The 17,045-nt window shown below is 45.1% G+C and overlaps 1 protein-coding gene across 1 annotated transcript in view; it reads left to right on the forward strand.

Moving 5' to 3' along the window:
* LOC140421029 (uncharacterized) overlaps positions 1-17,045 on the forward strand; it is a 278,045-nt gene that overhangs the window by 128,643 nt on the left and 132,357 nt on the right. Inside the window, exon 12 of the mRNA XM_072505325.1 lies at positions 10,620-15,892. Coding sequence (XP_072361426.1) covers positions 10,620-15,892 — 5,273 coding nt within the window. The remainder of the gene's footprint in view (positions 1-10,619; positions 15,893-17,045) is intronic.

Below are 17,045 nucleotides of genomic sequence, written 5' to 3' on the forward strand. Positions count from 1 at the left end.
TACCAGCTTTGTTTGAATCAGTAACACCCACATGTCCTGTGGCTATTTCATTTGTTTAGCTACCTTCTCAAATGAAATGAAAAAGGCTTCCACTTCCTTCTCGTCAAACCTTGGCAATGCTTGGACATTTTTAAATAGATTCCCACCAAGCCTTCGACTATGACGCTCTTTCTCACTATCCTCATCACTATCATCCAACTGTACGTTTCCCTTTACATCTGCCAATTTATAACTGATTGTCATGTTTCATGGCCATTTTCTGAAGTTCAAACTCCCTCTCTTTATCTTTTTCCCTGATTTGTATCTCCCTTTCTTTTTCTTTTTGTTCTGCTAGGGCTATTCTTTCTTTTCTCCTTTCCTCGTGGAGTTCAACCAACCTCTCCCTTTAATGGATGCGTTGCTTTTCCTAGCACACGGCTTTTTCCCTAGATGTGGGATTGCAATTATGGACACGTGGGTTTTTAAACACAAAACACTGTTTATTCCATGAACTCAACTTAACATCTTAAATAAACATTGGATCTCTTAACACCCCTTTCTTCAAAGATAACTCAGAAAATATGCAACAGTAAATAATTCCTAAAAATATTCCTTCAAACTTCCAAGAGACTTAACACCTTTAAACAGTATCACATCAGGTTAAAGGATATATATATTTTCTGTAGAATGGCAGAGACATATTAGCTTGGTTGACTTCAGCTCCAGCACCTTGCTTTCTTCCTGCAAACTGCAAAACACAGACACACACCCAGCTCTTTTCAAAACTGGCTTCTCTCTTCGGGCAACTCACAGCAAACCAGAACTTCTCAAGCTGCTGTCTCAAACTGACTTTCCCCTTTTAATCAGCTCACAGCAAAACAGCCAGGCACTTTTAAACTGCTCTCAGCAAAACCAGCCAGGCACTTTTCAAAACTGCAAAATGGCTGAACTGAGCTGAGCTTCACCCACTCTATGACATCACTGTTTTCTTAAAGGTACATTGCTTAAACATCTAGTTCTTAAAGGCACTCTCGCATGACAAAGGCGCAAGCCTGAGAGACTGAATGTGTAACAGAATGTCCAGAAAATTTGTTTGTAAATACTCTTATCTCCAAAGGAAGGGGGATGTGTGATATGCATGCGTGCATGTCTGTGTATAAATATATATAACTGTACAAATGTATAAAGCGGTTGATCAGCGCATGTAATCACAGGTATGACCTCGCGCCGGTGGGTGGCACCAGACATGCATCATGTGATTGATACAACTCGGCAGGACGGATAGTAGGACAGTCGCACTCAAGTTCTCCAGGAACTTGAATAATTTTGTTTGTACATAGATCTGGTGGTTACCTACCCACGTGTTTAATAATAAATAATTGTTCTGGTTGAACACATATATGTTCTGTGCGTGTCTTCATGATCAGGGGTGCCACAGAACACAACAATTATAAGGACACCTCACCGGATTCATTGCCCCATGCTGGATCATCTGGACATGTTGGCGTGCAGTTAGAATGAAGTATTCCATAATGGTACATAAGCAACATGGACTTGACAACCTTCACAGTGCTCCTCATTTCAAGGTTAGTTTGTCTACCTTGCATCATGCAGTGCTTGCGGGAATCAGCATCAGACTTCGCAGGGAGCAACACATCATTTTCAGAGATTGTCACAGGCAAGTTTCTAGCTACCCAACCAGCGGCTTTTAAGTGTGCTGCAGGGTTTTGGCTGTACTAGCGAAGGGGGGGGGAGGAATTGGCCTGAGGCAGGAGAAGCTGCAGGGCTGGGGCTTTTCTAGTTGAGGGGAGGGGGTGCATTTGACCTCACAAGGTAGAAAAGGCTCCAGGGCTCGGCCTGGGGGTTGAGTGGGCAAGGTTCGACTCAGACATGTGACTGGGGGAGGGTGGGGGTGGGAGTATTATATGTTGAACAGTGTAAGTGGCCTCAAGATGGGGATGGGTCAGGTCCATAAGAGACATAGGCACATCCACTTCAAAACATTCATGAGCTAATAAATGGACATGCACCAAAAGAATGATGGATCAAGGGATACAGGGAGTGGATGGGAAGGCCTATGGAAGGGAAACTTGAACACAAAGCTGCTCTGGGTCGATAGGAGGGGTTTTCCCCATACTCGTATAGGAAAGTTCCAAGTTGATCCAGCAGTGAGAATTCTGCACCACTGAGGCACGATCAATTTGACTGGAGACGAAGTTCAATCCAAACCGAGGCTTTATTAATATCAGATGTGTGGCCTCCCACTGGCGAAATGGCTGCGAGCTGGAGGCCACGCATATTTATACCCCGCCTCCTGGGCGGAGCTAGCATGCAGGGGCCACAGGTGAACCTGTAGTGCAGGTTCTACCGTACAACCTCTAATATCAGAACACAGTGGTTTACCACATTCACCCCCCTGTTAAAATTGAGTCCGGCGAGGGTGGTGGATAACTATATACAATTAGAAATTTTAATATTTACAGAGCAGCAAAAAAAATGTCCCTTGGCATCCGGCGGGCCGATCAGAGGTTCAGCCGGTCCGGTGCCTTGATGGTTCTTTGAGATCGGCGAAGTGGTGACGGCGATGTGGGCGCTGTCGTGGTCGAAGTTGACTCCAGGAGCGTGCCGAAATCCTCTTCATCGACAGGCGTGGGCAGGGGGAGGACGGACGGTCCGAGGGGAGGTGATGGGAGCAGCAGGGGAGGGGAGGGTGGCGCCGAGGGCGATGGGGGTGGTGTGGGGGTGGAACTTGCTGGTGCCAGGTCCCTGACGGAGACGGTATCATGGCGGCCGTCGGGGAACGCCACGTAGGCGTACTGTGGGTTTGCGTGGAGTAGGTGCCCCTCTCCACCAATGGACCCGCCTTGTGGAGCCGCACATGTTTACGGAGAAGCACGGTTCCCGGAGCTATAAGACAAGTTGGGACCGATACCCTGGATGTGGACATCCTGGGGAAGGCAAAAAGACGTTCATATGGTGTACTGTTAGTGGCAGTGCAGAGTAGTGAGCGAATGGAATGTAGTGCATCAGGGAGGACCTCTTGCCAGCGGGAGGCCGGGAGATTCCTGGACCGCAGGGCCAGCTGGACGGCCCTCCATACCGTCCCATTCTCCCTTTCTACCTGTCCATTTCCCCGGGGGTTGTAGCTCGTCGTTCTGCTGGAGGCGATACCCCTGCTGAGCAGGAACTGACGTGGCTCATCACTCATGAATGAGGATCCCCTGTCACTGTGGATGTAGGCGGGGAAGCCGAACAGAGTGAAGATAGAATTAAGGGCTTTAATGGCGGTGGCAGACGTCATGTCGGGGCATGGGATGGCGAAGGGAAACCGGGAGTATTCATCGATCACACTGAGGAAATATGTGTGTCTATCGGAGGAGGGGTGGGGGCCTTTGAAATCCACGCTGAGGCGTTCAAAGGGGCGGGAGGCCTTCACCAGGTACGCGCGGTCCAGCCGGTAGAAGTGCGGCTTGCACTCTGCACAGACCTGGCAGTCCCTGGTGATTGTCCTTACTTCCTCGAAGGAGTAGGGCAAATTTCAAGCCTTAATGAAATGGTACAACCGAGTGACCCCTGGGTGACAAAGGCTGTCGTGCAGGGTCCGGAGTTGGTCAACCTGTGCGCTGGCTCATGTACCTCGGGATAGGGCATCTGGGGGCTCATTGAATTTGTCAGGGTGATACTTAATCTCGTAATTATAGGTGGAGAGCTCGATCCTCCACCGCAAGATTTTTATCATTTTTGATCTTGCCTCGCTGTGTGTTGTTGAACATGAAGGGTACCGACCGTTGGTCAGTGAGGAGAGTAAATCTCTTGCTGGCCAGGTAATGCCTCCAATGTCGCACAGCCTCAACGATAGCCTGGGCTTCTTTTTCGATGGACGAGTGCCGAATTTCAGAGGCATGAAGGGTGCGGGGAAAGAATGCCACGGGCCTGCCTGCCTGATTGAGGGTGGCGGCAAGGGCGATGTCCGATGCGTCGCTTTCTACTTGGAATGGAAGTGTTTCGTCTACGGCTTGCATTCCAGCTTTGGCAATATCAGCTCTGATCCGGGCGAAGGCCTATTGGGCCACGGCCGTCAGGGGGAAGTGAGTGGACTGTATGAGTGGGCGGGCCTTGTCCGCATAGTTTGGGACCCACTGCGTGTAATTATGAGAAGAACCCCAGGCAACGTTTGAGGGCCTTGGGGCAGTGGGGGAGGGGGAGCTCCATGAGGGGGCGCATGCGGTCGGGATTGGGCCCCAGAACTCCGTTCTGGACCACGTAGCTGAGGATGGCTAAGCGGTTTGTGCGGAACACACACTTCTCCTTGTTATACGTGAGGTTGAGGAGAGTGGCGGTGCGGAGAAACTTAGCACGGTTGGCGTCGTGGTCCTGCTGGTCATGGCCGCAGATGGTCACATTGTCTAAGTACGGAAACGTGGCCCGCAAACCATACCGGTCGACCATTCGGTCCATCTCCCTTTGGAAGACCGAAACCCCGTTGGTGACGCTGAAGGGGACCCTAAGGAAGTGATATAGTTGGCCGTCTGCCTCGAAGGCGGTGTACGGGTGGTCCGATTTACGGATGGGAAGCTGGTGGTAGGTGGATTTCAGGTCCACCGTTGAGAAGACCCAGTACTGTGCAATCTGGTTAACCATGTCAGATATGTGTGGGAGGGGGTACGCGTCGAGCTGCGTGTACCTGTTGATGGTCTGGCTGTAGTCCACGACCATTCGGTTTTTCTCCCCAGATTTAACCACTACCACTTGAGCTTTCCAGGGGCTGTTGCTGGCCTCGATGATGCCTTCCCGAAGCAGCCGCTGGACCTCGGACCTGATGAAGGCCTTATCCTGGGTGCTGTACCATCTGTTCCTGGTGGCGACGAGTTTGCAATCTGGAGTTAGATTGACAAAGAGGGAAGGAGGATCGACCTTTAGGGTCGCGAGGCCGCACACAGTGAGGGGTGGTAAGGGTCCACCGAATTTAAGGGTCAGGCTCTGGAGGTTGCACTGGAAGTCCAGGCCGAGGATAAGTGCAGCGCAGAGGTTAGGGAGGACGTAGAGGCGAAAGCCGTGGAACTCTACGCCTTGGACTGTGGGCGTGACCGTGCAGTACCCCCGGATCGCTACGCGATGGGATCCGGAGGCCAGGGAGATTTTTTGATTGGTAGGGTGTACCTTAAGGGAGCAGCGCCTTACCGTATTTGGGTGTACAAAGCTCTCGGTGCTCTCAGAGTCCAGTAGGCAGTAGGTCACATGGCCGTTGACTTTCACGCTGGTGGATGCGTTGGTCAGGTTATGTGGCCAAGACTGGTCAATTGCCATGGAGGTGAGCCGTGGTTGATCTTCGAGTAGTGAAGCGGCCGTTGAGCAGTGATCCTGGAATGCCATTGGTGTCCATGTGCTGCGGGGTGGACAAGATGGCGGCGCCCAGAGATTGTGGGGGTTACAAAATGGCGGCACCCATGGAACACACGTTGCGGGGGTGGAGCAAGATGGCGGTGCCCATGAAACGCACGTGTTGCGTGGAGGCGCAGGTGGCGGCCCCCATTGGTCGCACATGGCCTGGGGAGGAGAGGAGGGTGGCGACGTCCACTGTCTGGGGGGGGGGGGGGGGGCGACCACGGCCGCTGAACGGGCCTGGCACACCACAGCGAACAGGCCCTTCTTCCCGCAGGCCTTACAAAGGGCAGCGTGGGCCGGGCAGCGTTGGCGGGGGTGTTTTTGCTGGCCGCAAAAGTAGCATCGGTGCCAGCCGGGGATATTGGGTGGGTAGCGCCCCGCTGGGGCAGCTGCGTGTGGGGCCCATGAAGCGTAGGAGGAGTGGGCCGCGCGGTTGGGGGCGTAGAACTGGACATTGTATAGGGTAATCGTCATGGAGAGCGCTAGTGTTTTAGTCTCTGCGAGGTTGCGCGTGGCCCCTTCTAGGAGCCGCTGCCTGATAATATCAGACCCAATCCCAGTCACAAAAGCGTCCCGAATAAGGAGATCTGAGTGCTCCTTAGCTGTAACGTCCTGGCAGTCACAGTCCCGAACTAGTGTGATCAGGGCCCTCCAGAAGTCCTCGATTGACTCACCAGGTAGTTGAGTACGAGTTGCGAGCGCGTGCCTGGTGAAGAGCGTGTTCGTTTTCTGTTCATAATTTTCTTTGAGTCGAGTCATGGCATCAGCGTAATTGGGCGCATCCTGGATCAGCGGGAAAACTTGCAGCTGAGTCTGGAGTACAATATCTGGATCTTCTGAGCGTCTGGAACAGGGGTCGGCGCCGCGTTGATATACGCTTCAAAACAAGCTAGCCAGTGCTGGAAGTCCTTTCTGGCGTCGCTTGAGTGTGGATCCAGCTGCAGGCGATCTGGTTTAATACGGAGGTCCATCTTCTGAATCTGATACTAATAAATTGAGGCACGATCAATTTGACTGGAGACGAAGTTCAATCCAAACCGAGGCTTTATTAATATCAGGTGTGTGGCCTCCCACAGCAGCTGGCGAAATGGCTGCGAGCTGGACGCCACGCATATTTATACCCCGCCTCCTTGGTGGAGCTAGCATGCAGGGGCCACAGGTGAACCTGTAGTGCAGGTTCTACCGTATAACCTCTAATATCAGAACACAGTGGTTTACCACAACCACCTTCTAACCTGCAGCGACGGTGCAGTGTAAAATTAAAATGATGGGAAGCTCTGCCAGTGAGAGCCCCAGGGGAAGATTCGAGGCTCACAGAGATGTGCGTAGGTGGATCGCAAAGCCAAAACTGACATGTCTTATTTGGAGATGAGTGAGGACCTGTGTTGCTGACAGATCTGCATGTCCAGGGTACTGGTGACTCACATTTGCCACATTCTCCAGGAATTGGCACCATGGGGACTGGGACGGCATCCATTGCCGGTGGTTGTGAAAGTAATGGCCGCTTCAAACTTCTCCATCAGTGCTCATTCCAGGGCTCCACTGCGGATCTTTCAAGTGTCCATGTACAAATACATTCATGAGGTCATAGATACCCTTTTTGCCAAGGCCCACAATTATGTCACCTTTGACAGAGATCAAGCAAGCGAGGAATGGACTTTGCTGAGATTCCCACAGGTGCAGAGTGCATTTGACTGAACTCATGTGGCCATAATAGCTCCCAGGCAACAAACACTTCAATACATAAACTGGAACGGCTACCACTTGCTCAATGTGTACAACTCATCTTCGACCACAAGGAACTGTTCTCCAGGTTTGTACCACATACCCAGGAAGAATCCATGAGTCATTCATCTTGAGTACATCCCTGACATCTTCAAGGATAATACAGGATCCAAGGCTGTCACCTCTGTGACAAAAGGTACCTGCAAAGGATGTGGCTGATGACACCAGTGCGGCAGTCTGAGACTCTTGCAGCGAAAAGGTACAACCAGGCTTCTGTGCGAGATTGGTGTAGGATACCTTTGGGATTCCAAAAATATGATTCCAATGCTCGGACGGGTCAGATGGAGCACTCCAGTTGCAATTCATCTCATTTTGCCCATGTTTCAATACAAGAGTGAATAGTTACACATCAGTATCATATTGTCCTAACCCTTTGAAGGATGATGCACTCTTGGCAATATGTGTCCTTAGTGAGATGAGGTGCTAACTGGAGGAGGCATTCCAGCATCTGACATCAGAAGGTGTTGTCTCTTCAAGCGTCTCTCCAGTATCCCAGTCACAACAACACACAATAAGGGTCAGGAGCTGCTGGTCGATCCTCAATGTTATTGTAACTGTATGCCTTCAAGGCTCCTCAAGGAGATCCATTTGAAACAATGGAGCATTGCACTCTGGTGAATCCCTAGTTTGTGACAAGAGTCTTGTCCCTGCAAGACACATAACTACAGGGTGAGAGAAAGATAAGATTGAACGTTCAAGTGCCAGGACAATAATGTGGCTGAGAGGGCCTGGGCTTCTTCACCACAAAGTGGCACTATGCCCCTCCATTTATTGGTGAGCTTAGCAGACGTACACTTTGAAAGTCCAAAATGCGGTTGGCTGACAGCAGCACCGAGTATGTGCTCATGTCATGAAAACTCTGCTGAGAGACATAAAGGATGTGGAGTTTTATGATACATCACCCTTGTCCATGCATTTCCTTGTACCCTGTACCTTCACTTTTCAAGAATGCAGATGAAGTAGGAGAACACCTCTGTCGCAATCTTACACAGTCAAAAATAAACATGGCATGACTGCAAAGCATGTGAACAGGTTTTGCTCCACAAGCGCACTTAGCATTAAGCTCAAGATACCGCTGATGTTGCGAATAATGTGTAAAATACACAGACACTGGTGATATGGAAGCACACTACTTTGACGAGAGGCCTATTTTGGTGACATTTGCAATAAGTGGGGGGACGGAACATGGTATCATACCTGATTGACAGCAACATAGCTCATCATAAAAAGGAAGCAAACACAAGAGATGTGAAATCAATGCAGCTGCATACATTATATGCATATGAACATCCATGCCACCATTGTGCTCCTAAATCTTTCTTAACTCTACTTGGTGCTTTCCTGACATCCACAGTGGAGATTGAGGCAGCCTGTGGTCTGCTTTGCCCTGTTGTCAATAATGACATTGGCAAGCATCCTCCCAGACTAGGAGGGCCCTGGCATATTTTGGGTGGTCCTGCTGCAGGGCAGATGCACCCTCCTCTGCTTGACGAGCTGGAGGTGATGGGGTTACAGGAAGAGGGGATTTGGATTGGCTGGAGAGCCCCAGAGTCCTTTGGATGGATGGCTCTGGGGTGCCCAGCTGCTGATCCTCCTCCCTGTGAGTGCCCAAGGGTCCCTGTCTAACTCCTTGAGGATAGGGGGTAGCTGGAGTGAAATTGAGGTGTGAAGAATCCCTCTTGCATAGCCACTCATGGGTACCACCGATGCATGCAGTGATGGAGTGCACCTTTTTCAGCAGTGCAGGACCTGGACCAAGGTCCTGAAGGTGGCAGCCATACTGCCTGTGTTGAGCTCAGTGCACTGGCATACTAGCGTTATTACCTCTGACTGAAGGTGGAAAGACTCCTGCATTGTTCATCGAAATCTGAGGAATGCAACTGATATTTCTTTGAGATGTTCTCATGATTGCTGTAACTAATTTAAGACTAAGTCCGGAGGCTTGATATCTATCTGACTTGGACTCAGCAGAATTATAGTCTCCAGAAATCCTTCAAACATTCTTCAAAGGTGCTGTCCTCAGGTTCTTCATCTGAGGTAACCTTGAGGTTGGAGCTAAGGGCCTGGCTGGTTGAGAGCCTTGGGCACTTGACAAGGTGCCTGTGAAATAAAGTAGAGATAATTAGTGCATGGCAGTGGATTAAAAAACAGGACAATGCACTCACATTCGCTTTGAGTGAAGGATGAGCTGCTGCAGGATAATCACATGGATGTTTGTTGCTGACCTTACCATTGCCGCAGACATGATCAATGTCCTCTCTGATAAACTTGCTTTTCAAAGGGAATGAGATCTTGAGTTCTGGCACTCAAGGTTTAAAAAATAAAGGGATTTAAGTTTCATGTTCTAATGACACTTCCTTCCAATATGAGTGCATAACCATTATTCCCACTTTCCGCTTTCTACCATTGAACTCATTCACCAACTTGGGTCAATAACTTGCTTTCAATTCCATGAGCTTTAATTTTAGTTTAAATTTTTAATGTGGAACCTTATTAAATCTTTGCTTTCTGGAAGGCCACATAGACTATATGGATAGATTGCTGTCTGTTACTTCAGCTGTCTCAAAAAATTCAATTAGGATTGTTAGCAGAGTCATATAGATTCAAAATGTTAACTCTGTTTCTCTCTCCATAGATGCTGCCAGACCTGTTGAGTTTATACAGCATTTTCTGTTTTTATTCCAGATTTCCAGCTTCTGCAATCTTTTGCTTTTATTATAGGATTGTTAGACATGAGTTACCTTCGAGAAATCCATGGTGACCTTCTATATATCCAACCCTTATTTCTCCATAGTGCTCAGCCACTCTCTTCTTAGTACGAAGTCTTACAACACCAGGTTAAAGTCCAACAGGTTTGTTTCGATGTCACTAGCTTTCGGAGCACTGCTCCTTCCTCAGGTGAATGAAGAGGTATACCTCTTCATTCACCTGAGGAAGGAGCAGCGCTCCGAAAGCTAGTGACATTGAAACAAACCCGTTGGACTTTAACCTGGTGTTGTAAGACTTCGTACTGTGCTCACCCCAGTCCAACGCCGGCATCTCCACATCACTCTCTTCTTAATCATGAATTCTAATAACTTATCAAAGACTGTCTATAATTTTCTATAGCTTAAATAATACAAATACCTCCCTACAAATTCTGCTTTATTGTCAACAAAATGCTAAAATAAATCTAATTTCCAGGACTACTGCTACTTTAAGTGCATGTGATTGACTTAGCAGTCCCAAGTATACATGTTCCATTGAACTAGATGCATTTCATAGACTTCGTTCTTAAACACCTGATTAATTTTTGTGTTTTATTTTACTACCTGAAGTTCAAAGAAGACTAATCGAGTATGTTGGTGCTAATCTGCTACAGTAATGTTTGTGAAATGTTCTTAATCCTACTTGATTAACTGATTTTAATGAGTTTTCAAGTACAGTTATCGATGTATTGGTTGAAACATTTGATCTCTTTCCATCAACAGAAAAAGGTGACATTGATTTGGGAAGCACCAGTTCGATTCAAGGTTCTTTCAGTAAAATTGACAAACAAAGGCCTATCAATTTGTCACAAGCTGATCTGATGACAAATAAGATTCTGCCTCCTATCATGGCCGCCTCAGAAGCTTCTGCTCAGAAAGACAAAGCTTTTTATGCAATAAAAGCAATAACGGATGCTGTCACATCAAATAAATTACACATCGATTCGATATGGATAAAATCACCTTCAACAGTAGCAAAATTAAACAAGTTGATATCGAGCCCAGAAATCAATATTGTCTCAGATGACATTGTGAACAAAGTTCTGAAAGTAATTTTAGATGCTTCCATTTCCTCATCAAATATAAAGCTTGACACTAGAAGGTCCCATTCAGGACAAAGACCTGTGACAGCAGTTTCAGACCATCCCAGTGATGCACAGATATCGTCATTGTTAATAACAGGAATTGCCGAAGAGCTAGTTAGGAACCTGTTAAAAAAATGTCTTCTGTTCCAAAGTCATATCACAACTGATTCACAAATTGGAATAGCTCACCCTGCTGACCCCAGTGATGCCAAGCCAAAGGAAGGTATGTCATTCAGCTCAACATCACCTGGATCAGACTATGAGAAGCTTTTTACCATAGTAATGAAGTCAATTACTGATATTTTAGGAGGTAAAATGCAGATGTCAAACGAAAGTGTGGCTGCAATGGACCTAACACGAACACCCACCACTGAAGTGTCTGTAAAAGGAAAGTCAACACGGTTGGAAGAAACCAGGTTACCTTCAGAAGATACATTTCAAAGATCTCCAGGCATTCCTATTCCCACACAAAGTACCATTATTAAAAAACTGTCCAAACCACGCAGATTATCGTTGACTAAGATTTCAATTAGTCCCACAAAATCCTTGTCATCAGAAAGCCAAAAATTGGGAAACAGACCAGAACGCTTGCCAGAAGCAATTCCAAAGTCAAAAAAAACTATCACAAAAAAGAAGACCAGTGTTTCAAAAAAACCTCCCGTTAATCAAGTGGAAAAGTTCCCAATTTTCCAAAAAGTAAAAGAAATAAAGATAATAAAAGATGAGAAAACAGAGAAAATTGCCGTCCAAAGTAAACCGCATCAAAAATCTTCTCAGGATGCATTTGATGATAAACATGACCAAAAAGGTGGTAAACCTGTTCAAGAATCATTTGACCCCTTTGATGAAAAATTAATAAAATTGCTTACTACTCAACTTAAATGTGAGATTTCAGAAATGGTTACAGGGCAAAAACGGAGATATACTGAAACGTCATTGACTGACGATAAATCCAGTGCTGAATTAAGTGATTCTTGCCTTGACCTTGTTTCAGAAGATACTACAAAAAATGTTTTGGACCACATCAGAAAAGTAATTGGTCTTTCACTACATTCATTTGAACAAAATCCTGAGTTAGACAAGGAACAATTGTGTGCAGATAAATCATCAGAGACATCAGATACTACTTCAGATTTCACTGAGTGTTTTACAAAACTGTTCAATGATATGGCAAGCTCGGTGTCTCAGTCATGTAAGCTAGGCCTAACTTCACCAGATTTCTTAAATGCTATTTATTATGAAATAAAGAAGTCATTAACAGCCTATAAAGAACTTAATTCTGAATCAGGACAAGGAACTAACCAAACCAGAACACCACCCGAGGGAAGAAAGCTCAGCAGCTCATTTGGTGATCAAGTCACAAACCGGCTTCATGAAATATTACAAACAAAAACTGAGATGCTCGTCTCTGGTTCTAAAGATTTAACAGAACAGAAGACAACTGACACAGCAAGACGTATGAAGGAAGAACTCATAAAGTTTGCCTTACAGCAGCTTTTAAGTGATGAAAAGTTTTCCCAGGAAATCACAAAGATTATCGATGGCGAAAGAAAACTAATTTCCTCGCACATAAAGGATCTTGAGGCCATGATTACTCCAGACGTTTTGCAAGATATTATTTCAAAAACTATTGACATTTTGCTTCAAAAGATAGATTCCACATTGAGCTTCATACCGCTTGAAACCGAAGTGAATGATGTTTCTCAAGAACTTGTGAATGCAGTTGTTGCAGAGGTAGAAAGGAAGTATGCTTTGGAAGATTCATTTGTAGTTCAGGATTCAAACGTTGGTGACACTTGTCCGTTCGCCCCCAAAAAAGCAGTTCAAATTAATCCTTTTGCCAGTATGCTTTCTTCAATTTACTTTATAAATGATGTCACTGAACAAGCCAAGAAAATTCTTTCTGTGAAACCACTGATGCAAAATCAAGTAGTTCTCAAAAAGCCTGTGGATTCACAAAATGCATTAACTGATGCTGGAACAGAAGTTGTCGCATCGTATTTTGACTTAATTTCAGTAGACCTTGTCAGATTTATTTTGGAACAAATTGAACCTGTTATTAGTTATCCTGCATCTGCAAATGAATTGAGCCAATCACATACAACAATCAGTGAAATGTCAATTGTCGACGTTAGTTCAAAGGATACTGCTGCACCAACAATCTGTAGTGAACATTCATCTAGTAGCTCAAAGACAAGTAAAAAGAAAATATCATTCAGTATACCTCAAGAGTCTGTTTGTGAAAAAATATATTCAAGTAGTATTTCATCAATGGCAGATAGTATGACTGAGGAATCATCAGAAGTCTGTTATCATGAGCCAGGTATATCTGGGTTGACAAAAATGTCTGAAACATTAATTGAAAATGTTATTAACTCAGTACTCAAGTCCGACGAATCAAATGAAGAAAAAGGAATATGTCCATTTGTTAAAGCACATGTTGCACTCGATGATGATCTGGAAAGTAATTTAGTACGGTTCATCTTAGAAGAAAAAAATAAATATCAATTTTCAGATGCTGGTGTTTCTGAATCTTCTGATTCGTTGTCAGATCAAAGAGCTGAAAAACATTTTTCTGGAATGATTGATGAATTTGACACATGTTCCTTACCCTCACGGATTGATTCAGGTGAAACATGGATCTGTGGAGATGCAAAAACAGTTTGTGAATATAAGAAACAAGATGCTAAATGCACCTGTTCAGCAGGTAAAGTGGCTGAAAATATTGATGTAATATTGCTACCACATGTGATAAAATCTATCACTGAATATGTAAAGTATAGTATATATCTGAGTCAATTAAACCAGTTATGTGGGTCAAAAGAAGCAGATAGGTTTAAAAATGATATTACCAGACGAGAACTTCAGGATTTCTTCCTGGAACTAGTAACAAAAGAGATAATACAGAAAATTATGGAATGCAAAAAACAGGCTTTATTGTTCGACAAGCCACAACCACAATATGTATGTCAAGATAAGGAAAATGAGTATAGAGCTCCTGATGATGTTAGCTATGATACAGTATGTCCATTAACGCGAAAAGAGACTCTAACATCATGGGCTACAATGGCACCAGTTTGTGACACTCAACGGTATGATGAAAGCTTTATTTCAGTTGATGGACTCAATCAAATGTTGTGCATGGAAGGAATGAATACTTTGTCACGTGTTTCAGATTCAGGCTTACCAAAACCAGAAGTTATATCTGATCAAAGTACAAATACTTCTCAGTTAAATCTGTTCTCAGAAACAGTTATTTCAAATACTTACCAAGGATTGGAAAGTAGTTTTGAGCCATCAGGTGTCTGTGCTTTTGAGCCTTTGCATACTGATGTCTGCAAGTTTTCTGGCGGACAGAGCAGCCGATTAATGGTTTCTGACAAAGAGAGCATATGCACATTGTCAGCAATTGAGCCACCAGATTCAAAAATGATAACTTTGTATGATGGACCCTGTACTTGTCCACTACATTTTGACGACACAAAGCTTTCTGTCTCTTCAACTGAAGAACCACTTCATTCAACGGGAAGCAGTGAAGCAGAAAGTCTAGTTCAAACAGTTCTATATAATATATGGACTAGTATACCTACTGAAAAACAGTCGTCTTTAGAAGCACGTGAAAGTTCTGTTGCACTAGATGATTTGTCTGAGGAATTGTTAACAGAAGCATTGGTTTCCATTTTTTCACAAATAATAGAATCATTTTTTCCTGAGCCATCTGAGAAAACATGTGAGACTTTACATTCTTCTCAGTTAAATTTGCTTTCAGAAAAAATTGTTTATGATGTTATGCAAGAATTAAAACGCAGCTCTGAGTCTTCAACATCCTCGCTGCATATACCTTCATCTACGGAATCATCTGACAAAGATAACAAACAAATTGCTTTTTTCAACGAAAATTGCAGGAAACAAAAACCTACCAAACTACAAGCTTCTGTAAAAATCAGCTCTTCTACAATTTCACGAAGACTTGCAGAGAAAAAGCTTTCTTCTTCTTCTTCAACAGAAGGCACATCTTCAAGCATAAGTAGTGATGCAGATAATCTAGTTCAAACTGTTCTAAGTAATATACTATCAAGCAAGGCTCCACAAAGCTCCAAAATTGCTCGATATGAAAAGGCAATCCAACAGCAAACAGCAACGGCACATAGGACTGAGTTTTCTAGTGGAAGTTCCCTTTCACTGGATGAACTCACTGAAGCATTGTCAAAGGAAGATGTGGTTAGCATTTGTTCACATGTTGCAGGTACACTTTTACAGAAATCCCTCACCACGCCATCCTACATAACAAGCCGTTCTCAGATAAGTTTGCTTTCAGAAAAGATTGCAACAAATATTATCGATGTTTTAAAAAGTAACCTTGAATTATCCAGTTCCTCCCGACGGAAAACTTCATTTGCTCACCCCAGCACAAGTAAGTTAAGCAAAGGTATTGATGCTGAACTACCAATTCCCATGATAATCACTTCAGATCATACAATCTCTAAAATAGTGCACACATCAGACTCTTCAACTGAAACATCACATACAACTTCAAGTGAAGCAGAGAATATGCTTCATGAAGTTTTCAGTGATGCCACAATTGGTACAATTTGGGGGTCTGAAGAGGAAGTAGTACCTGTGAAGATTGTCCCACATAAGCGAGATACACAACTGAGAGTAAATCCAGAACTCATCTCAGACCACTTGTCTGTTATTTCAATAAAAACCCAGCCAATTGAGTTGCTCCAGGAAATTAGTTTATTAAGCACTGGCCATGATCTGCAAGAACTTCGTACCGCATCAATGTTACATACAGAACTAGTTCCAAAAATTGATAGAGGATTGCAGCTCACTCTTCACAAAGGACAAGGATCTTTGAGAAGAGGCTCTTTGGACAGCCATGGGAGATTAGATGTAAAACACAAAGAGGTATGTTCTAAAACAAAAATTACCTATTTTTGTCATAGTGGGTAAAACTTTTTACCTTGTTTTTTCTGTGTACCATTCCCTGATCTGTTCTGAGGCCTTTCTCCCAAATTAACAGTTTAAGAGTTCTACAAGAACAATTTGGCATGGCATTTTCTCACCCAATTTTCTTCTCCTTTCATTGGGGAAAATTACACTTTCCCTAATGCTCTGGCCATAATTCAGCCTCCAGGTGGAGTATTATAGAGATAAACTTATCATCTACCCATATGCCGGGGTGCCTCACCAGTGTCACCACAAAATAACATTGGGCGGGATTCTCCGTTTCAGAGACTAAGTGCTGACGCCGGGACGGAATTGGTGGACTTCTACAAAATTGCAAAATTGGCACTGCTCTCGGAGCAATTCAGGAACAGTTAATGGGTTTTAACTGGTGCCATGTGGAACATGACCGATTCCAATGTGAAATGGTGTCAGATTCGCCAGGGTCAGGATTGGCTGACAAGCCGCAGTCACATACTAGCAATCCACTCCCCACACATACTCATCCCAGCCAACAAGATGGCCCTGTACGTGCAGAGTAGAATGCATTGACGGCGCTGTCAAGGCACTGGAGCATGGCATTCTGACAGGCGCCCGGCGCTAGCCACGGTTTTGGCCTCACGACCGATTCCCCGCTCAATCGCCTTTCCCGATTCCAGGGTGTGTCACTCAACCAAGTGTGGCTGACCTGAGGTCTCCTCCACCCTTACCACCTGCCATAGGTGTATTGGGAGGATTTTCAAGTTGACAATCAACTTGCATGGCTAAGTTTTGAATGTACCTTCCTTGACCATCAAGTTCTTGAGTGGGAGCTTCTGGCTCAGAGGCAGGGAAGTTACCCACTACAAGACTTCCTCACTATACACACTAAGGATGGAATTTAGTGGAGCCATTGGAGAAAACAAGATGTTGGGCTGGCCTGGGTAATGCCGGTGTGAGAGACCCACAGCGAAAATAGTCTAGTATTCAGTGCATGGCAGGAAGGGCCTAATGCAGACAACTCATCATTAGTGGTGAGAATCTAATTCAAATAACCCAATTAAATATAATTTGCATACAAACTCCTTGGGAATGCTGCTTCCCAAATTTAGTGAAACTCACACAGATGTACCGT

Source organism: Scyliorhinus torazame, chromosome 5 (assembly GCF_047496885.1).
Source record: "Scyliorhinus torazame isolate Kashiwa2021f chromosome 5, sScyTor2.1, whole genome shotgun sequence".
NCBI lineage: Eukaryota > Metazoa > Chordata > Chondrichthyes > Carcharhiniformes > Scyliorhinidae > Scyliorhinus > Scyliorhinus torazame.